Here is a 24,281-nt window from a genome sequence, read left to right on the forward strand (position 1 = left end):
TACACACAAGCACAACACCACGACACAAGACTCTAACAATCACATGAGACAACTCCAAGGAACTACACAAGCATCACAACAAGTTACCCAAAACGCATCTCCCGACACGAATCAAACAAAGCAAAGAAAACACAAAACACTATCGCGACCATCTCCTACCCCCCTAAAAAGACAACGGTTACGTCCCCGTAACCAAACATACCTGATCAAAAAGGTTAGGAAAGCGGTCTCGCATAGCTTCCTCGGGTTCCCATGTGGCTTCCTCCACATTATGATTAGACCAAAGGACCTTGAGTAAGACCGTCTCACCATTCCGGGTCTTACGAACCTTGCGATCAAGAATCTCCTTAGGAATCTCGGCATAGGACAAGGATTCATCAAGTTCGATGTTCTCCATCTCGAGGATGTGCGACGGATCACTCACATATTTCCGGAGTTGAGACACATGAAAAACATTGTGCACTCTATCCAAAGCTGGTGGTAAAGCTAACCTGTAGGCTACCTCGCCAACACGGTCCAGAATTTCATAAGGACCTATAAACTTTTGGCTTAACTTACCCTTCTTCCCAAACCTCATAACACCTCGCATAGGTGACACTTTCAAAAGAACCTTATCACCTACCGCGAACTCAATGTCCCTGCGGTGTAAGTCGGCGTAGCTCTTTTGACGATCTTGAGCTGCTCTCATCTTTTGGCGAATCAACTGGATTTGCTCAACCATATCTTGAACCAATTGTGGCCCTAAGACCCTTTGTCTCGGAACTATCATCCCAACAAACTGGACTTCGGCATTTCCGGCCATACAAAGCTTCAAAAGGTGCCATCCCAATGCTTGTATGATAACTATTATTGTATGAAAACTCGATCAAATCAAGTCTGTCTTCCCAATCGCCTCCAAAGTCCATAACACATGCCCTTAGCATGTCTTCTAAGGTCTTGATGGTCCGTTCGTCCCGACCATCGGTTGCCGGATGAAAAGCTGTACTCATCTTCAATGTTGTACCCATCAACTCTTGCAGTTCTTGCCAAAACTTTGATATGAGCCTCGCATCACGATCGGAAACAATATCTTTCGGAATACCATGTAACCGAACCACATGCTTTCGGTAACCCAATGCAAGCTGCATCTTAGACCAAGTATCCTTCATGGGGACGAAATGGGCTGATTTGGTTAGCCGATCCACAATCACCCAAATCATGTTGTTACCTTTTTGTGACCTAGGTAACCCCACAATGAAGTCCATGGAGATCGACTCCCACTTCCACTCGAGCCTAATCGTCGAGACTCGAATCTTACCTTGAGGTCTCCTTTGTTCACCTTTGACAGGTCAAACATCTAGCCACAAACTCAGCTACGTCTCTCTTCATGTTCGGCCACCAAAAAGTCTTCTTAAGGTCTCTGTAAAGCTTGTCACCACCCGGGTGAACTGAATAAGGAGTGCAATGAGCCTCAGACAAGATCATTCTCCTTAACTCGCATCGTCAGAACACACCATCTCCCATCAAACGAACACTCCCATCCGGATGTATAGAGAACCCGGAAGTCGCTCCACTCTCTACCTTTGACTTCCACTCCGGATCTTAGGATCAAGCTCTTGCTTACTTTTGATGTTTTCATACAACTCTGGCTCGATCGTCAAATCCCCGATGGTATTCCCCTCTCGAATCATAAAGATCCCCAATCCAGACATCTCATCTCTCAACTTCAGCAAGGACATAGCTGTACATAGCGAATGAACGCTCTTCCTACTCAAAGCATCTGCGACAACATTAGCTTTACCCTCGTGATAGATGATCTCCATATCATAATCTCCAATCAGCTCCATCCACCGCCTCTGTCGCATGTTAAGCTCCTTCTGAGTGTAGATATACTTTAGACTCTTATGATCGGAGAACACCTTAAAAGTTGCGCCATAAAGGTAGTGCCTCCAAATCTTAAGTGCGAACACAATCGCACCCAGCTCCAAATCATGAGTAGGGTAGTTCTCCTCATATTGCTTGGTGCCTCGAAGCATAAGCTATCACTCTCCCTCCCCGCATCAAGACACAACCCAAACCGTTCTTTGAAGCGTCGGTATAGACCTCAAAGTTCTCACAACCCTCCGGCAAGGCTAGGATAGGAGAGCGTGGTCAAGCGTTCTTTTAAGGTCCAAACGCCGTTTCACAACTCTCATCCCAAACAAATCGACTTCTTTCCTCATCAAGGATGTCATAGGCCGTGCTATGGTAGAGAAATCCTTCACAAATCTCCGGTAGTAGCCGGCGAGGCCTAAGAAACTCCGAATCTCAAAGAACATTCTTCAGCGATTCCCACTTGGTAACGGCCTCAATCTTACTAGGATCCACAGATACCCCCTTCTTGGATATTACATGGCCTAGAAAAGCCACTTCCTCTAACCAGAACTCACACTTGGATAATTTGGCATAGAGCTGATTTTCTCTCAAAGTCTGCAAAACTATCCTCAAGTGCTCTTCGTGCTCTTCTTTGGTCTTGGAATAAACTAGGATATCGTCGATGAAAACAACCACAAACTTATCCAAAAACGGTGTGAAGATCCGGTTCATCAAATCCATAAAAAGCCGCTTTGGCGCATTGGTCAACCCAAAAGGCATCACTACATACTCGTAGTGACCATAACGAGATCGGAACGCTGTTTTAGGAATATCTTCGTCTGCTATCCTCAGCTGATGATACCCCGACCTCAGATCAATCTTAGAGAATACACCAGCTCCACTTAAGCGATCGAACAAATCTTCAATCCTCGGCAACGGATACTTGTTCTTCATCGTAACCCGATTGAGCTCTCGTAGTCAATGCACAATCTCATACTCCCATCTTTCTTCTTTACAAAAAGAACTGGAGCTCCCCACGGTGACACGCTAGGCCTGATATAACCCTTGTCTAACAACTCATGTAATCGCTTCTTCAACTCGGCCCAACTCTTTAGGTGCCATACGATAAGGTGCTTTAGATATAGGACCCGTTCCAGGCTTAAGCTCCACGCTGAAATCGACATCCCTCTTGGGAGGCAAACTCGGTATTTCCTCAGGAAATACATCTTCAAATTCTTTCACCACGGAAATCTCAGAAGTTGTCGGCGGCTCTACTCGGTGATCTCTCACATGACAAAGGATTAAGGGACACTTCTTCCTTAAACATGACTTTAAAGTCATAACCGCTATAAACCTACACTTAGGCTTTACCACAAACCCTCTATAGGACACCTTAACACCCTTAGGACTCTTTAAAGACACTCTCTTCTGTCTACAATCTATCCTGGCATCATACCTACCTAGCCAATCCATCCCGACAATCACCTCAAACCCATCCTTAGGAAACTCTAACAGGTTTACTGGTAAATCTACCCCTCCAATCACCATAGATATGCCCTTATATAACTTGAGACACGACACAGACTCCCCCGAAGGTATGAACACATCATCTTTTACAACCTCAAAATTGCCCAAACCCATAGACACAGATGACTTTTAGACACAAAAGAATGTGTAGCCCCTAATCAAACAAAACAAAGGACGGTACATTATTAACAAGAAAGGTACCGGTAACTACATGAGCATCATCCCGTGCTTCCTGCTTATCCATCATGAAGAGCTTTCCACTATTCTTCCGTCCTCCACCCCGCATGAAGCATTGGAGGTACTAGGCTTAGCCGCCGAATCCGGGTGACATTATTTCGGCGCCGGTAAGATCCACCACCACCGCGGTTGTAACCGCCCGGTTACCCCGTCCACCTCTGTTGCCCCATGAACCTCCCGGTCGGTTACTAGCAAAACTCGAGTCGGCCCCGAGAGAAATTTCCGATCGAGCTCCCGAACCATTCACGGGCTTGTAGCTCGTGCATTCCCGCCTTTTGTGGCCTATACCACCACAGTTGAAGCACGTAAGGTTGGTGTTGTCACTTACAGCCCGACCTCCATTCTTTCCCCAGCCACGAGAACCTCCAGAGAAACCAGCTCCACTAGAGAAAGCTTTAGCATGGTTGAAATTCCCTTTCTTGTTGGTTGGCTGATTGTTGTTCCCCACTATCACCCTTCCTCTTTTCGTGTGATCCTCTCCTCGATCTCCTTGAGAGATCCACCATTCTCTCGGCTTGACCCGCTCTCAGATACACTTCCTTGAGGTCGTAGCAACCCCAGCCCAAGCATACGACTCACGATCTTAGCAGACAAACCCCTTTCAAAACGGAGAGCCAAACCTCTTTGTCCGAGCTGTAAATCTTCCACATAACGAGATAGCTCCATAAATCGATGATAGTAATCGGTGGACTGTCATCTCCTCGGACATAGTGAAAGATTCAAAGTCGGATCTCATCTTGTGTCGGATATGCTCCAAGACAAACCGCTCTCTCATAGCACTCTTCAATCCGGACCACGGAATAGCCCCTTCCTCCCGGTAGTAAGCTCTAGCATCATCCTTGACGTTCGCCACCAAACCGCAGCCTTCTCCTCTTAGGTAGTATACAACCTGTTCAACAATCATATCCTCGGGGCACTTAACCATTTCCATGAGAGCTTCAATCTCACGGTGCCACTTCTCGAGCGACTTTGGTTCGCCTACCCCGTCATATGTGGGAGGGTGGAAACGAGCAATGTTGATGCTAAGTTGGGTTGCATCCATCGTCTTCTCGTTTCCTTTTCCCACATTTTTGAGAGCTTCAAGGAGAGCCTCCTGTTGCTCAATCATGCGAGCAACCTCATCAATAGACATCTCCGAAGCTTGGATGCGTAAGGGAGTTCTTTTGGGCGGCATTTTGAGCTGATAAGAAAGAAAGAAACGTAAACACATGCTCAAAATTTAACATCCCTCCGCCATAAGAACACTCGGCCGAGTGTACATCATACTCGGTCGAGTATTGATAACTCGGTCTAGTACCTTTGCAGATACTCGGTCGAGTATCGACTCCAGAGACAAACGTCAAAACACCAAAAAGAACACTCGGTCGAGTGTAACAACACTCGGCCGAGTGGCCTATACTCGGTCGAGTACACTCTCATACTCGGTCGAGTAATCACAAACAGTAGCAACTGCTACTTCTTATCAAACAACACTCGGTCGAGTTTTGTCCACTCGGCCGAGTAGACCATACTCGGTCGAGTGTCTAACCTGCTCGGCCGAGTTACGCTATATATAAAAAAAAAAATTTACAGATTACGATTCCCCTATCATGCTCACTATTCCGCAGCAATTACTTAAGGATTTTAAAACCATGTTATAATCACGTCAGCATGTAATGCATATATTAAAACTTTAGCACCATAATGCATATATTAAAACTTTAACACCATATTGTAGCCATATCAACATCCAATTTGCACATACGCTAGATCCAACGTTGAAATCACAACCCGTTTCATCAATTACTTCTCCCATCACAACAGTTAAGAATTTCATCACACATATATACAACTATCGACTTTTACCAACATGTATCTTCACATACGTGCACATACAAGGCCTAGTCCTCATCACACTTTCCCCCAAGTTACCGGCTCGAGTTAGTAAGGGCCAAGGTGCGACTCGGACGTCTCCGAGTCTTTGCGGTAGCTCCAAACAACTCTCCCCGGGTTCATTTTAGTTAGACTCCCTAGGTTCATTAAATTCATTTGTTTAGGTGCCGAAATCTTCGGCTCTGATACCACTTTGTAACACCCCCTCATACCAAGGTGCCTTACCAGGACCACCCTACCATGAGAGTACGTTACCATCTCGGTTGCCCGAGGTTAGTACATATCAAAAGCGTCTGAACTGAGCACATTTATTAAAGTAATATAAAAAGCGAAGTTTACAATATCCGAAACCAAATACTGTTTAATGAATTACAACTTCAAAGTCTTAATAATAAAAGAAAACTCGCTAAGAACTCGCAAAGTGATGCTATGACTCGTGGTGGCAATTCTCCCAAGATGATCCCCAAGCTCTCACTAGCAAAAACCGTCAAGCCCGCTCACCATCCCCGAATGGATCACCGCAGATTCCACAAACAACAACTAAGCGGGGTCAGATTATGCAACAAACAAGACAAACAAATGCAATACTCGTCCGATCATCATCAACTCCCAATCACCCTGTCTCACATAGTATCCGACTACACACTAAAGTGTGTAGCCCCGCCATTACCCATCGCAACAAGTAATCCTCGCCGCCAGTGGGTGACCGCAGCCGATCCCACCTAGTCCAACTCCTCACGAGCGACAACGATCCCTGTCCCTTAATGTGCACATCCCCTCCCGTGGCGGGTTCCACGGAGGGCGAACTAGGGTGTGAAGCCACTCCCGCAAGTGACTCCACCATAATCACAATCACATGACATTACTGTCATCTCAATCCTCTCACACCAACACTGTCACAACAATCTCCATATTACGATGATCAACAGACAACGATAATTACAACAACATGTCATGTAAAGCACAAGAACCGAGTAGGGAAACCCTACCTTAGCAATCACAGCAGTAAGCAACACGGACAATAAAAAAGGCTCCTCTACGAAGTCTTCTCCTATACAATGATCATACAACACAATTACACTTTGTACAATTCCCAACATCCCCTTCCATATAAATGTATAGCAATCCGAAATGATGCAATAATTACAAAGATGTACTTACCAACAGTGCAACAAGAACTTATACGCAAGAATCACCGCAATTATCCACACAAAGATGCTACGAAATGCTCAAAGGAATGATTAGGGAATGATTTGGGTATGATTAGGGTAACGTAGAAATGATAACGCTGTGAAAAGTGATATTAGAAACTGACGCGGAAATATAAAATACCCTAATCAATCCTTAATCAAACCGTCGAAATATAACTTCGCCAAACCGGACACTCGGTCGAGTGCAACAACACTCGGCCGAGTGTCCAATACTCGGTCGAGTATTCGCTATACTCGGCCGAGTATTCCTCGGCAGAACCGAAATAACACGCACTAAGAGCACTACTCGGCCGAGTAGGCTCTACTCGGTCGAGTAGGCTCCAAAGAAGATCCGTAGTGTTACAAGAAACCGCTCTCAGCAAGGTATACCTCTTCTTCTTGCATCTCAGCTGCTAACTGAGCAATTTGTGACTCAAGCTCAAGGATTCGAGCGTCCATATGTTTATCACTCTCTTGCATTTTGGATACAAGCGTTCCCATTAAATATGTCAGCTCCGCGATCTCTTCTTCTTCATCCATATCAGCTGCTAGCTGAGCAACTACAGACTCGAGCTTATCAACTCGCGAGACATATTCTTGTGCTTGGAATGCAAGTGTCTCCATCAAGGATTTCAGCTCCGTAATGTCTTATTCTTGTATATCAGGGGGATCTTGTTGCGGCGGCCATTGATAGGGTGGATGTGGCGGCACAACTACAGCTGCATTGTGCTCAGCAGAACCACATCTTCCGTAGCAGATCACCGGCTGTTCCATATAATGGGACATCGGTGATGGGTCAAAGGTACTCAAGCCTTCCCTTTGACTGTCTTTCACCTAGAACTGTCTAGGTAGTACCTGTAAGGCCTATCAAAACAGACTCAAGGAAAATGATCGGAAACGGCCTCAAGGGAAAAATCCCCCGAGGCTAAAAAAAGAATAAAATTTAAACAAATAAATAAATAGATTGCCTCCCAAACAACGGCGCCAAAATTTGATATCGTCGTTTTGTACCAAAAATAAATACCTAAGTTACTACTAACAGAAGTCAGCGGTAAGTAGGGTCGATCTCCACAGGGAGGCTAAGTTGCTATCTATCTGTTTAATTCGGTCTGTAAGGGTGTCACAGGAATGGGGGTTGAATTGATTGTGAACTAACTAAACTACTGAAACTAAAGGCAAGAGAAGGGAATAAAAGAAATTAAAAATAAGAGAAAGGAAGTATGCTAGGAGTCGGTCTACCGTGGCAGCTATCAGATCTTATACTATCAGGAATACTAAGGCGATTAGACTATTGATAAGAAGAGCTATGGTCGTCACCTTTCGGTCCTTAAACCGCCCTAGAGCGTAAACAGCTTAACTTTCGCCCTCACTGCAATACCCTATTGTAATTAAGCAAGCCTTCCCTTCCAATCTTTTGATCTAGGTCGGGGTTAACTAAATTTATGGTCTCCTGCATGCATTCATTCGACCGGATAACAATTAAATTGCCTAATACAATTCCTATCGCAAGACTAATCTATATAAGTCAATTAAAACATCACTACCACGGCTTCCCTAATCCTAACATACTACGGGGATTTAGCTAGACATGGAATAAATAAGAACAATAAATAAAGAAGGTGAGGGAATAATAAACATTGAATAAAAAGAGAGAAAGGAGAGAAGAAATTACTGATATAAATGATCCGGAAAATAAGAGCAAAGTAACAGTAACAAGCAACAGAGTATTAAGAGTTATTAGAGAGGAGAAGCCCCTAATTATGTCGACCTAACTCCTATTTATAAGAAAATAGGATTATTAACCTAATTGCGGAAAATAAAGCTTAAAAGCCCAGCCCATCAAGGATTGTTGCTCGATCGAGCACTTAAGGCTCTCGATCGAGTGATATTCCTTAGCATTCCTCTCGATCGAAGACTTATTTCCCTTTAATCACTCGATCGAGAAGAAGTAGCTCTCTATCGAGCAAATGGGCTCTCGATCGAATAGAAATAGTTCTCGATCGAGCACTTCTCAGCGCGTAATTCCTGCTTCGCGCACTGAACTTCAAACGGCTGCCATTTCTTCGTTACTTGGTCAAACAGGGTGATTCCGGTGGCATTGGAAAGCTAAAAGGACAAATTTTCATCTCCAATTGGAATCACCTGAATATATATTGTAGAACTCGAGATATGGATCTTACAAGCAGGAACTAGCAAATTGAAGCACTCTCTTGGCTCGCCTAACTTCCTTACTCCAATGCGCATCTCAAAATAGCTACATTCCCGCTCCAAGTTCACTCTTCCTCCAAATGCATGCTAAAAGGACGGTGAAAAGGCTTGATTTCACTACTTTTGGGTTCATTCCTGCAAATAAGACAAAACAAACCAAAGTAGCATATTCGGGGCATTTCGTAGCATAAAACCACGATAAAAGCATAGAAATACGTGCATGAATTAGGCTAAAAAGACTATATAAAATGCACGTATTATAGTGCATCATATTCCGCCTAAACCAAACCACCTAATATGCATGAAAATTGACTCATATAGATTGAATGTTAGTTTTCATAGACATACAGATGTCACACATTTTAAGCCATCATCTTAGTTTATTCATTCACGCATTCTAGATATTAGTTCACTTAAAATGAATTAAAATAAAGTTGATGGGATCTTCCTCTAAAACTGAAATTGAGAATAGTCTTTATAAGGGCAAACAACTATGAATCCCTTCTTCGTCGGTAGGCATGTAGGAACTTACTCTCCATATGACCCCTTCTACGTTGGGTAAGTAGTTTGTGTTGACTTAGTTTACCTCAACATTATAATCCGAAGAGTTTCTCGTGATTGTGATGGACTATAGATAGAATTTACAGAAATTTATCGACCAAGAATTCTAATAGTAGAATTAGCCAAGAGGTTGGCTTATCAATTTACAGATAATTGAGTCTTGGAATCATCTATATAATTCTTGAGGGTGGTCAATTGTATAAATGCTTACTTCGCGTTATAACAGTATTGCATTAGACTTAAATCATAACGATGAGAATGCTTATTATATTTTTCTTCTTTTTGCAGTGTAGAATACGTTTTACTTTGATAATACTGTTACAACAAATGGCTGGAAATAACGAAATCCCAATGCCAAGTGCCACACTTGGACGCGAGTCCTGGCTGAAAGCTTTCATGGACCACATGAATCAGTTCACACGTCTGAAAAATGACGGGTCCAACTTTTGCGGATCGGGAGGCATCATTACGGAATGCCGCCATTGCCGACGGTAAGCTCAAGTACTTAATCGAGCCAATACCGGTAAACCCAGGCCCCAATGCAGGAGTTAACGAGTCACTTGCTTATAGTGACTTCGTCATGGAAGCGGGTGCGATAAAGAACGTACTCATCTTTGCAATGGAAACCAATTTGCAGAGACGCTTCATTGCCCAAGGTGCAAACAAGATTTTCACCACGCTCACTAATGAGTTCTCAAAAGCACCGAGAATCGTTACTTATGAGCATACCTGTCGCTTCTTTGATGCGAAACTCCAGAAGGGCCAACCGGTTAGCCCACACATTCTTAACATGATTGAGAATGTCGAGAAATTGGAGGCACTTGATTGCAAAATCAGTGAGAGCATAGTCATTGACCGTATGCTTCATTCACTTCATGATGGTTTTGCCCTCTTCAGGGCAAATTACTACATCAATGACATGAAGAAAAGTCCTCATGAGCTACACTCACTTCTCGTACAGACCGAGAAGGATATGAAATTGAGTGGGAGCATGAAGCAAGATGTTCTCATGATTTCCAACAAGAATAAGGGTAAGGGAAAAGCTCCCGGTGACCTAACTGTAGGAAAGCCAAAATTTAAGAAGCCATGAAACGGTAAGAGTGGGCCTGGTGAGACTAGTGGCTCACAAGACAAGGCAAAGAGCAAGGGCGGTGACATTGAGTGCCACCATTGTCACAAGACTGGACATTGGAGGAGGAACTGTCCCGTGTACCGTGAGGACATAAAAGCAGGCCGCGTCACTCCTGTTGGTATGTCATCTTATATTCATATGATTGAGATTAACCATGCAAGTTTCAGAACTTGAGTACTTGATACTGGTTGTGGTTCTCATCTGTGTAATCATTTGCAGGGCCTACGAAACATCAAACCCCTCGCAAAGGGTGATGTGGACCTGAGAGTTGGGAATGGAGCACGAGTTGCTGCAGTCTCAATGGGAACATATGTAATCCAGCTCCCTAGTGGTTTTGAGTTATATTTATATAACTGTTACTATGTACCCAGTTTATCTAAGAACATTATTTCTGTTTCCGTACTCGATAAAGACGGTTTTGCATTTTCAATAAAGGATAATAGCTGTATTTTCTCTTTTAATGAAATGGTTTATGGCAAAGCAGTTTCCATGAATGGAATTTACATCTTAGATCAAACCACGGATATATTACACGTGAATAATAAGAAATTAAAGGTTGGTGACAAAGATCAAACTTATCTATGGCATTGTCGAATGGGACACATAAATGAAAAACGTGTAAAGAAACTCGTCGAGAATGGGACTATTTCCGCATTCGATTTTTCTACATTTGGCACGTGTGAATAATGTCTCATTGGCAAAATGACTCGAATTTCCTTCAAAGGTGTTGGAATACGTGCTAGTGACCTATTAGGACTCATACATACTGATGTATGTGGACCTATGTCAATTACCGCTAGAGATGGCTATAGATATTTTATCACTTTCACGGACGATTTGAGTAGATACGGATATGTCTACTTAATGAAGCATAAAAGTGAGTCCTTTGAGAAATTCAAGGAATACCAGAATAAGGTTGAGAACCAACTGGGAAGAAAGGTTAAAGCACTCCGTTCAGATCGGGGTGGTGAATATCTTTCAAATGAGTTTGATCAACACCTTAAAGACTGTGGAATCGTTTTCGATTAACTCCACCTGGAACACCTCAATTAAATGGTGTGTCCGAATGGAGAAATCGAACATTACTTGATATGGTTCGATCCATGATGAGTCACACGGTAGTACCTGATTCATTATGGGGTTTTGCTCTTTTGTCAGCTGCTCTTATACTTAACCGAAGTCCGACTAAAGCTGTGGACAAGCCTCCATATGAAATGTGGAAGGGAACGGTCCCTAACTTGTCCTTTATTCGGGTTTGGGGCTGCGAGGCTTATGTCAAGTGGAGACACGAGGATAAGCTCGGCCCGCGATCGGTAAAGACATACTTTATTGGTTATCCAAAAGGAATGTTTGGTCATTACTTCTACACGCCTACCGAACATCGAGTTTTTGTTGAGGCTAGTGCGACGTTCTTAGAGAAATAATTTCTCGAGAACAAGTCAAGTAATAGAACTTTCGAGCTGTCGGAGATTCAAGAACCAACAACCGAGGAACAGATGGAGGAAGTTGTTCCTTCAGCTGGTGATACGGTTAATATTCCTCAGGAACCTAGGAGGTCGGGTAGAGTCTCTAATCCTCCGCATGATACATTGGTATGGTCGAGGAGAGTGACGTTTTGCTCCTAGAGAGTAATGAACCCGCTACCTATAAAGGTGCCATGACCTGTTCCGACTCAAAGCTATGGCTTGAAGCCATGCAATCTAAGATGGACTCCATGTATGAGAATGACGTATGGGATCTTGTTGATTTACCTAATAAGGTAAAACCTCTACAGTGCAAATGTCTATTTTGGTTTGGGGAAGTTTATGCATATGCATTGGGAGCTAATCTAAATTATGCTCTCCAACATAACAAAAATCATGCATCATATAGCATAGCTTAGTTTGCATTCACTCTTGTTTATATGTCATATAGTTCGCATTTAGCTTAGAAATCATGCATTCTCATATAGATTGCATAATTTCCTATCGTATTGGCCATTGAGGACAATGCCCATACTAGTGTGGGGATTGGAAATTCTAACATGACTTCTAAAAACAAAACTGATAAAAATTGAAATTTTTTGAAAAATACAAAAACATGTCTTTTATTTTCATTAAAACAAAATCCATAAAAATTTGAAAAATTCAAAAATCCAAAAACATGTTCATTTCCTTTGTAGTGTAGTCTTGTATATATTGTTTTGTATATATTGTGTTTGTTTATCCTTTTTCACATTGATCGACTACGCCACATCCGAGACATGAGGATATTGAAGACCGCATGGTATGATCTTTCCAATCTCCTTTTTCCTCTTTATGTTAATGACTATGTGGCTTTATTTTGATTGATGCGGTATAAACAATGTGAATTTAGGATTGCATTTAGATTATTTGGCATACTAGTTGGTAGAAGCATATGCATTAGGATGTATATATGTTAGTTGCATCATAGCATATAGTTGCATTTAGGAAAAATTTTGTGAAACCGTCTATTTGGGAAGCTTGACAAGTGTATATAGGGCCCTTGTAGATACTTTTTCTTCTTAAGATTTTGCTTGTTAGAATACTTGTAAAACACCCTAGGATGTGTCATGCTAGTATCCTTTGACCCATGAATTAAGGCCTAGTCAAGAGTACCTTGTGGTGTGATAACACCTTGGCTACCGTTTATTCTAAGGTGACCCTTGAAACCATGCAACCATGCAACCATCCATCATCCATATTCTACCACATTTTTGTCATCGAAGGGAATGGGCACAAAAGTTGTTCAAAATTTGAGTTCAACAAATGAAAAGAAAAGAAAAAGTTTGCAATTGTATAAAAAGAAAAGAGGAGTAACAAAAATGAAAACTCCTAAAGCTTCAAAAATAAGCACCCTCACTACAAATGGGGTACCTTTGAAAATGTTCAAAAGAAAATGCAAAAAGTTGAAAAATTGTCAAGTGTTGAAAATGGCAAACGTCAAAAGAAATGGCAAAGAAATGTTCTCAAAATGTCAAATGCCACAAGAAATTGGGGGGAAAAACAACAACAAAAAGCAAACTCCCATATGAAACTTAAATTCTATTGATCCCTTTTCCATCGTATCCACTTTTGTTCATGGTAGAGAGGGGATGACCCTTCTTCTTGTCTAGGCAAGAAGAGGAATTTCGCGATCCTCCAGTGTTTCTAACACCATAGAGAGTCTACTCTTGACGAAAGCATTTAACGATTGAGGACAAAGGTACCCTAGCTTGACACAACTTGGAGGTGATTTATTGGTATCCTTCTAGGCTTAGTAGTTTGAAGAAACCATATCTATGATGGAATGTGTACCCTTAGATTGCTTCCCTTGTAGATAATTTCCACCACTTAGATGAGGAAAGTGGCTATTTATTTTTGTAGATACATCCATTACTTGTTTTGTGTGCTTTAATGCTTGGATATATCGCCATTTTCGCAAGCCCCACCTTGCCTTGCAAGAAGGCATCCTACCTCATGGTTGTCTTGTTGTGAGTTGAAGGGGCGGAGTGAGACCCGATAATTGTCTCACATCGGCTATATTAGTAGGTTAGTTTGAATAAGGGTCCTAGTTTTTGTCACCCCTTTACTCGGGACGAGCAAAGGTTCGGTTTGGGGATATTTGATGTGACTCATATGTGAGCATATTTAGTCCTCGAATTAGGCTCGTTCCTATGCTTTTTAGTGTATAATTGGGTCATTTACTATCTTTAGTTCCCCGTTTTGCATATTCTTTGAGGTTTTGTTCCCTTGGTAGGAAAGGAGTGCAAACCTTGCATTTTCATGGCAAAATGGAGCTAAATTGATCAAATTAAATGACCAAGCATCAAAGGGAAGACAATGCTAGAAGACCTATGTAGGAAATAAAGTAGCTTGGGCAATGATGAAAGGATCCTTGCATCTCCAACAAGATCCCCGAGGATTGTTGAGGAAAGAAAAGAAGAGAAGTGACTGTGAAGGAATCCGAGCGTCTCCCTGCCCAGGACGAGCGTCGCCCTATTACAATCCGAGCGTCCCGATGCCAAGACGCTCGTCTTGAGGCCAAATGATCCGAGCGTCCCTCCCACAATCCGCTCGGATCCCCATGCAGAACCAACCGTGTCTGCTGCCAAGACGCTCGGGACGAGCAGATCTTCTGGAGACCACCAAAACGGAGATGAACATCTCCTTGGAGAGGAGCACTTCCTCAACTTTTCTTAAGGGTCTTAATAGTCATTTAAGCCCTTAGTAACCCTAATCTTTGTAGTAATCTCTAGTATAAATACCCCATTATACTACCTAGATTAGCATGTCATCTTAATAGGATCCTAATCAAGTCCTAATACTCTCTTAATCTTGTAATCAATTCTTAATTTAGAATTAATACATATCTCATTTCTTAATCATTCCTTAATTTCTCTATTGTTTATCATTTATTTTGGTTAATTAGAAGATTATTTGGGTTTATTTGGAGGATTGACAACCTTCCATCAATCATCAAGTACTTCTATTATTCTTTGCTTTATTATTTGGAATCATCTTTATAGGTATAATTCTCTCTTAATCCTTTTTAATTATTGTTAATCATCTTCATTTGTTCATCATGTTTTGCCTTGCTAGTATGATTGATAACCTTGTTAGCATGTTAAACTTGACAATGAGTGAGTAGTTTCCTTAACTAGGGTTTGTGACACCCCGCGATAAAGCGGAAAATATAACTAATAAATTAAAGCGGAAATTTGTGATATTTTGAAAACTTTTAAAATTTACTAGTTAAAGAATAGCACGCGGGTGCCACTAACGAAAAGAAACAAATACAACAATAAACAAATTTAGGTTATTAAAACCCAAGTCTAGAAAACGGGGAAAAGATATCCCATGAATAAACATATAAAGTTGTTTCTAAACTAGCAACTAAGGTCCAAGGGTTTAGTTCTCGCTAGCCCACACGTCTTCCCCACGTAAGCATCTTCACCACCTGTCATTCATGTAAACATGAACGCCACAGTCAGTGGGGAGTAACTCAAGGTTCTCACAGCCACAATATGTCGAAACGAACATAACAAAGAACATAAACAAACAATCATATTAGATAAGATATGAGTGAATCGAATAATAACTAAACATGGGATCATACATGTTTAAACAAACAAGGATAAAAGAAATGATGGAATAAACAAGTAAGGCATAAGCAACAATAAATAAATGGAGGAGAAAGACAAAGAGACAGACACGGCCACTTAGCCACGAGCACGTATTTCAAGGAGATATGACCAAATCAACCATCCAAATAATGCAAGACATTTACTACTCTTAGACTATAATTTCCCCGGGTAGGACTACGATAATGATACGGTCCTAGTCTAAATCTGCAGATTCTCGGGTGTACATCCCGATTCGACGTGTGCCAGCACAGCACACACCCAAGACTCGACTACTAAGGAGACCGAGTACCCCAATCGCTTTAACAAACACGAAAGTGGCGGAAAGACTAAGATAAGACTCACTTGCCGTAACAAAGACAAGTGGCCAAAAGCCGTACTTGCGTAACATCACAAGTAGGCCAAAACCATACTTGCGAACAAAGACAAGTAGGTCAAACCCGTGCTTGCCAAAGACAAAGACAAGACAAGGGCAAAAAGTATGTCAAGCACATACGGTGGTAATATGGCATTTCTACAAGAATACGACTCTTACAAGTAATTATTTATAATAAACTTTTCATGCACATGGGATGGGATTATTAATGTCACACTCATACTTATGGCTTGCATCTCACCATAAGTATGGATGGGAACATCAGTCCCGACGATCATATCGCAACTAGAGGGCCTATGGCTCACCCCCTAGTGTCCGATAGGACCAAGACTCTCACAACCGAACCATACAAGACATTATCAAGGGTATGACTCTTCACAAATAACTATTTAATAATAGATATCTCATACTTGTCTTATATTAATAAATATTCCATTTTATAATTTAACATGCCGGTTAAATAAAATAAATAAAATATAACAAAAAGTAATGAATAATTTACGTTATGTGAAAATTTACGGAATGCAAACAAAATCAATACATGTGACAAGGTGAGCCCAAACAAACCAAGAAATTGAGTCCAAAACAACCAAGAAATTGAGTCCAACCTGAATTTGAAACCGAGTCCAAAAGATACAATAATTCGAACCCAACATAGATTAATCATAGAAGAATTGCCAAGTATAAAAAACAAAAGAAAGAAGAACTACGGGAAGGACACATTTCCACCGTGACTACAACTCGACAAAACCGAGCCATGATAGCCATGCTACCCACTGCCCAAAGCCCGTAGCCACGGCCAAACACAACCCCACACGCCACCATTCAACCGCATAAATCAGCCCTCAATTCAGGGAGTAAAATGGTTCTAAATATGGTATAAAACAGGGCACCAGACAGTCCAAAACGAGGTTTTCAAAACGGGAAAAATAAGTACACATGAGACCACATTAATGCGAGGCAAAATAAGCGAGAACACCAGTCCACGGGGCTGATTTGTCCGTCCCAAAACAGGGACTAAAACAACCATACACGGTACAAAAAGGGAGTTCCAGCGGCTCTTTTTATCTAAAATCAAGACGTAAAATCGAGGGCAAGGCAAGACGGATCAAACACGCTTTCGATACAAGAAACCAGCACCAATGTCGTCCAAGAATACTAAAAAAAAGGCAGAAATGGGAATGGCAGCAACTTACAAACACGGAGTGAGTAGTGAACTCGACAACTACCCCCATACCCGATTCCAGTCTGAAACGAGTCCAAGACCTCCAATCAACCGTGCAAAATGACCATTTTCAACACAAAATCAACCCCATTCATGAGGTACATACAAAGACTCAAACTTTACGATAAATGAAGGTAAAAACGAGTAGGAAGGACGGATTTCCGACATTTTGTCGAGTAACCTATCACCGTTATCTTTAACCTCACGAATTTCCGAGTAAACTTCCAAAAGCATGAGCCTTTCTTCAGTCTTCAGCTTAAAAGAAGGAAAAACGAGTCGATTAAGACAAGAAACCGAGTTGTCATTTAAGACGGTATTTTCGAACTTTTACAAAATCAAGACTTTATTACCTTAAAAGGATGAGGAAGGAATGAGGAAGCTAATGGTACAAAAAATGGAATTTGGTTGAGAGATAAGGGGGAAATCTGGGTTTTGAGATCGAAGAAAAAGGCGGAGCTGTGTTGTTGTTGCTGCTGCATTCTCGCTGTTCTCAGGAAGAAGGAGAAGAAAGAATAAAGAGGGGGTGGGGGTCATGGTCCTCAAACAACAACAACAACAAATAATAATAAAAATAATATCTAATAATAGTATATAATAATAATAATAATATATAATGATATAAAATGATAATATAAAAGTAGAGTGAAAAAGGTAGGTGAATGTGTTGTTGGTTTTTGGTTGGTCCGGATTAAAGTAGGTACAAAATGAAATGTGACGGTCTAATGTTAGACGGAAATTAAGACGAAGATTATTATTATTACTGTCACTATTATTATCCGACCAAAAACACGTATATATATATATATATATATATATATATATATATATATATATATTATTATATAAATCATGCCTTAAAGATATAATTTAATCGTACGTATTTTTATATAAACGAGCTTTTATATAATACTTTTATAAAAATGGTGTTTGACATAAATTAATTAAATTGAATAATTCAAAAATATTTAATAAAGTAATTCTAACGGTTTAATAAATTTTAAATGTCAAAATGGGAAATTCGCGGGTGTTACAGGGTTAATGGGGAATTAAGGGAAACCAACATGGGGATTGATTCATGCTTAATCTAATATGTTTTCATAATTAATTTGCTTGCTTGTTGTGATTTCAACTTATGCACATGTTATGTTTGATGAAATGCGAGCCTATGAATCCTTGCATTTTTTACCCATCACTTACCTTTTCAATGAGACTTGTAAGACATAAATCAACTCGAGTCTCATTAGACCATGCATATAGTTGGATAGGGAGGATTAAGTCGACTTGTAGGTGTTGTACAATCTAATCGATTCGGCTCCGGGACCCAAACCTTCTTAGGGATTGTAAGATATACACTAACTCGATCCCATCAATAATTGCTTGCATCTAATAGAAAATATGTTTGTATGATCAAATCCCATGAATCCCCTATGAACCCATGACAGTCTAGTGCTTTAAATCAATTGTTTACATCTCGTTTTAATCATCTTGCTTGCTTTCATTACTTTATTTACATTGTTATTTAGTTTAGTTGATCTCCTACCTCAACCCAAATTGTGACACCCTTAGACACAACCATTTGCAATCGAAAATCCTACATCAATACCCGTCCCTTGGGATCCGACCTTTACTTACCTCTTTACTAAAAGTAGAGTAGTTTGTGAAGTTATAAATATTGTTTTGGTCTAGGTAACTCTTAACGACAAGTAACCGAAATCCATACACCGACCAAGCAACTACTATGATTCCCAATAACAATAATAATACATCAACTAATACAACAAATATTAATGAACCTCCTCCCACTACAAATGTTCATTCTCATACTAACTCTACTACTCTGCAACAATCTAGTCATATTCACCCTACTAACTTAATTACCTCCATCAAGAAAGTCTCATAGACCTAGACAACTTTCAAGTAAGCTGCAAGGGTTCATTTGTAAAGGTTTACCACCTTCTATTCTACAGACTGTTGAAACTGGTTCTGGTCCTGACATTCCTGAGCACACCAGAACAGACAACAGTCTAGTTGCAGCTGCAATTGATCTTGAAGGGTACACTGGTGAATTTCAACAATCTTTTCGACATACTCTGTCTCTGTTTGAGCCCTCCACTTATGCTCAAGCTAAAGATGATCCACATTGGCAAGTGGCCATGAATAAGGAACTGCTAGCCCTTGAAGCTAATGAAACCTGGATACTAACACCCCTCCCTCCAGGACAGAAAGCCATCGGTGCCAAATGGGTTTTTAAGATCAAGTTCAATCCCAATGGCACTGTAGAACGTTACAAAGCCAGACTTGTGGCCAAGGGCTACAACCAAGTTGAAGGGAAATATTAAAAGCATACTTTTAGCCCTGTTGCCAAGCTCACCACTGTTCGAATTATTATTGCCTTGGCAGCTGTCAGAGGGTGGCAATTACACCAACTAGACATCAACAATGCCTTTCTTCATGGGTTCTTAGAGGAAGAAGTTTACATAAATAAACCAGAAGGCTACACTGCTGGCAATGCAAATGATGTCTTCCTATTAAACAGGTCCTTGTATGGACTAAAGCAAGCCTCACGACAGTGGAACGTAGAGTTATCAAAATTCTTGGCCAAGCACGGTTTTATTCAAGCCAAATCCGACTATTCATTATTCACCAAAAGTGATGATCAAGGGAGCTTCACTGTCATTGTGGTTTATGTGGACGACCTCTTAATTACTGGCAACAATGAATCTCACATCTCCAGCATCAAGAATCTTCTTGATAAAGCATTTACAATCAAGGATTTGGGAGCTTTGAGATACTTTTTGGGTATTGAGGTAGCAAGATCTTCTTCATGGATTCTCTTCAACCAACGCAAGTATATCTTCGATATACTCAGGGATAATCATATGGAGGACTGTTATTCAGCTAAATTTCCTTTACCACGAGGTTTGAGACTCAGTACAGATGAAGGGGTTATCTTACAACAGCCTGATGTGTATAGAAGAATCATTGGCCGTTTGTTATACCTTAATCTCACAAGATCTGATGTGTCTTATAGTGTACAACAATTAAGTCAGTTTCTGTCCCAACCACGTGTTCCTCATTTCCAAGCAGCACTTCATCTGATACGTTATCTCAAGGGCACTATAAATCTTGGCTTATTCTATCCTTCATCTACTGATCTGAATATCACAAGTTAATGTGACGCTGACTGGGGTACCTGTGTTTATACAGGCCGTTCTTTAACTGGTTACTGCATCTTCTTAGGCTCTTCCCTAATCTCCTGGAAGACTAAAAAGCAAGCCACTGTCAGCAAATCCTCAGCTGAGTCTGAATATCGCAGCATGATCCAGACTTCCAGTGAGTTGGTATGGATCACTGAACTTCTGAAAGAATTAAATGCTCCATTTCCCTACCTATCACATTGCATTGTGATAACAAAGCTGCGCAACATATCGCTGCCAATCTTGTATTCCACGAACAAACTAAACATCTGAAGCTTGATTGTCACTATATAAGAGAACGGATACAGGAAGGCCTTATCAAGACGGCACACACTCCAAGTCATTCCAAGATTGCTGATGTCTTCACCAAAGCTTTAGGCGAACAACAACATTTTCAATTTGTTTCCAAGTTGGGACTCCTTGACTCTTCGCCAAGTCCAACTTGAGGAGGGGATGTTGGAGATATATGGTTGAGGTTGAAGAAGCCTCTAAACCAGAGCATGACATCACCGTAATGAATTATAACAAACAGTTGTAACAAACTTTTGTACAAAATTTAACAACCTCATGTATATAAGGACATGTAAATATCTCAGTGAATTATTCATTCATAATAAAATCATCCTTTAATTTTGTTCGAGTGTTTGAGAGCTAAAGCTCTAGAGACTCCATTAATGGAGGTTCATACTTTTATCAAATAAAGCTCATATTCTTTAACATAAAGCTCGGATACTTTATCACAAAACTCAGATTTTACATCGTACAACATATACAACTGGTTGTATAGTCCATAAATTGTAGGTTACTGCAGCAGGAGCTGATCAAGGGGGCACCAACAATCCTGACCCTAACTCAGGCCCCAGCCAACCTCAGCCTAAATCAGGCTCAACACAGTCCCTAGGAGGTTCGCAAGGTCCGCTATCGATTTGCCAACCTGGCTAGCGATAGAACCTAAATTAAACCAAAGACCACCCATCAAAATCCAGCGTTTACAAGCAAGTTAAGAATCTCACTTAGCATCAAATAATAAAGCAATGGTAGATGAAATGTCACTGTCATAGTTTCCTTATTTGATCAGACAATGACCAAGCCATGGATTCGAGGCCTTTGGAAAATATACTACAAAACAAAACCTTTTGCTGAAGTCAAAAGCAGCTGGACGCTTTGAAATTATAGAGAAAGGCAAGCAACAAAGAACCTGCACCAGAACAGAACAAAGGGAGGACTGACAGCCAGAATTTCTCCTGTTTTTACCTATGCTTTACCTTAGTTGACACCTTTGTAATATATTAATTTATGTTGTGTAGTTCCTAGATGCATTGCTAGCCCTTGGATGAACAATTGTACTCAGAATGTAACCTAAAGCTAACCTATTTAAGGACTAAGCTTCTACTGATTTCAGCAGAATTTTGATGAATGAAAAATTAATCTTGAGAATTCTCTCAACCAAAAATCAACTTGTACTTTGCTGTAGTTGAGTCCAGGCCTGTTAATTAACTTGTGCATTGCTGTAGTTAATTGAACAAAGTCTGTTGGCATAATTAGATTAATCTTGTGCCTTGATGTGGATTAGTTCAATTGTGTTGTTTCAAGTTTGAGTCTTTAATCCTGTGCCAAGCTGTGGATTTGAGTCTTAAATTCATTGTTGTAGTTAATTGAACAAAGTCTGTTGGCATAATTAGATTAATCTTGTGCCTTGATGTGGATTAGTTCAATTGTGTTGTTTCAAGTTTGAGTCTTTAATCCTGTGCCAAGCTGTGGATTTGAGTCTTAAATTTGTTAAGCTATAATCTTTAGTCTCTTGTGAGTATTCTGTGGGGATTTCAGGTCATAGTTATGTTGGAGTATGTGTCCTCAACAATAGTGCGATCACATATTTAATTTCATATTAAGAATACGTAAGGGATGATTCATTTATATAGTAAACTGATCAACATTTATCAGTAATGATCAGCTAACTAGAGTTAGACATTACTGTCATTTGACGGTGACGATCAGTTGATCCCTTAAGGTCACACCTAAAGGATGATGCCCTTATCAATAAAGTTAATTAGTTGTATTTTGATACAAGTTAATTAATTCCTTAAATATGAACAATTTATATTTATGAGAGGAAATATGTATCTTATTGTAATGTGATTAAATAAGATTCGATTTAGTGAATTAATATGTTAATTCACTAAATTATGTTGAGGTTTTATAAATGTTTCGAGTTAGAGGTAATTAGTTATTTACATTTACAAGAGGTTGTAAATTTAACTAACTAGCTATTATGGGACCCATTATATGTTGATATAATGATAAAATATTACTCAATAAGTTGAGTGAATATATGTTTATTAATTTGTCATATAATTGTTGTATGATCAAATTAATATTTAATTATGTAAGATAATTAAATATAAGGCTTATAAGCATTTGTGGGACAAATATTATAAGACAAAAATGGACCATAATAAGAGCGTGGCACCGGTTTTTAGGAGGAGATAGGACACTTGTCCTAACTCTTCTATTTTGTCTAAAAAGCTTATGACACACCTAAATCTAGCTAGCCTACAACCTCTACTAAAGCTTTTGCATGTGATAGATTTTGAGAAGACCAAAATGCTCTTAATAAGAGCACTTGGACGGTTCACAAGAAGAGCATGAGAGGATTTTTGTTCTTATTTTTCACTCTACCATTACATGCAAACCTCTCTCTTATATTCATTTCATCTTTCTCTAAAACTTGAGAAATGATAATCTAAATTGTTCAATGATATTACTAATATTATTAGTGTAATATATGAGTATTAGTAATCAATTTTAAGGTAGACTACTAATTAAATATCTAGTTAATATTATTTAGTAGTGATAAGGGCTAATCTTGGGTGCAATCAAGAGGAGGATCTCTACATTGGGATTTTGGAGGATCATCCTAATACTCATCATAGCTCAAGAACAAGTGAAGGTAGGAGACCTTACTTGTGCCCATAAATCCGAAAATTACAATGTAAGGGACATTGTTTTTCTTATTAATCTCTTATTTTGTTATGCATGCACTAGATCTAAAGAACACAAATTAAGAAGTTAATTAGTTCACTATTAGAAGAGTCTAATAATAGGTATATGAACCTAACAAGTTATCCTTTACTCAATCAATTTCATAAGTCAATTCTTCCAGGTTAAACTGTCAGGATATTTGTTGGGCCTGATATTTTTACACCATGTTCAGGTAAGACTTTTACCCTGGCCTGACGATCAGGACAAAAACGCCAGGATAACTCAAGACTAGTACCAGGCAGAAGAGGGAAACAGTCAAGCAAGCAAATATTATTTGACCAAGTGGCCACCACCGACACAAACACTCGCCCTAAACAGCCCCTAAAATTAAAACCCGACACAAACACCACAAAACACACACTCATCTCCTTATACCACCCCACGACCACCAGTGGCCATCACCCTGGTCTCCCTTGATACACGGTGGTCTCACCACCAGCCACGACCCCTCACGACAACCCACGACTACCCAGAAACGACACACAACCTATATACTACACAAACACCCAAACAGCCACCTCACTCGACAACCACCGTACCAACCACAACGGCTATCCACCCCAACACCACCAATAGGACCGCCCACCGCCGACATAACCAACCACCCATGTCTCAGGTCAAGTCGACAACTATACAAGGTACAACCTACGTCTTAGTAGCTCACGACATCCCCCTTTTAGACGCCCAATCCGCCACCCACGGTGGTCAATAATGGTCAAGGTTGGTCTTAATAGAGTCACGACGGTCAAGGGTAGCTAC

The 24,281-nt window shown here is 40.4% G+C and overlaps 1 protein-coding gene across 1 annotated transcript in view; it reads left to right on the forward strand.

The window, feature by feature from the left end:
• Positions 1–21,422, forward strand: part of LOC141613715 (uncharacterized) — a 41,673-nt gene extending 20,251 nt beyond the window's left edge. The window contains exons 5-8 of the mRNA XM_074432460.1: positions 19,251–19,566; positions 19,684–20,385; positions 20,491–20,624; positions 21,282–21,422. Of these exons, the coding sequence (XP_074288561.1) occupies positions 19,251–19,566; positions 19,684–20,385; positions 20,491–20,624; positions 21,282–21,422 (1,293 nt within the window). The remainder of the gene's footprint in view (positions 1–19,250; positions 19,567–19,683; positions 20,386–20,490; positions 20,625–21,281) is intronic.
• The last annotated feature ends 2,859 nt before the right edge of the window (positions 21,423–24,281 follow it).

This window comes from Silene latifolia, chromosome 11 (genome assembly GCF_048544455.1).
Source record: "Silene latifolia isolate original U9 population chromosome 11, ASM4854445v1, whole genome shotgun sequence".
NCBI classification, from domain to species: domain Eukaryota; kingdom Viridiplantae; phylum Streptophyta; class Magnoliopsida; order Caryophyllales; family Caryophyllaceae; genus Silene; species Silene latifolia.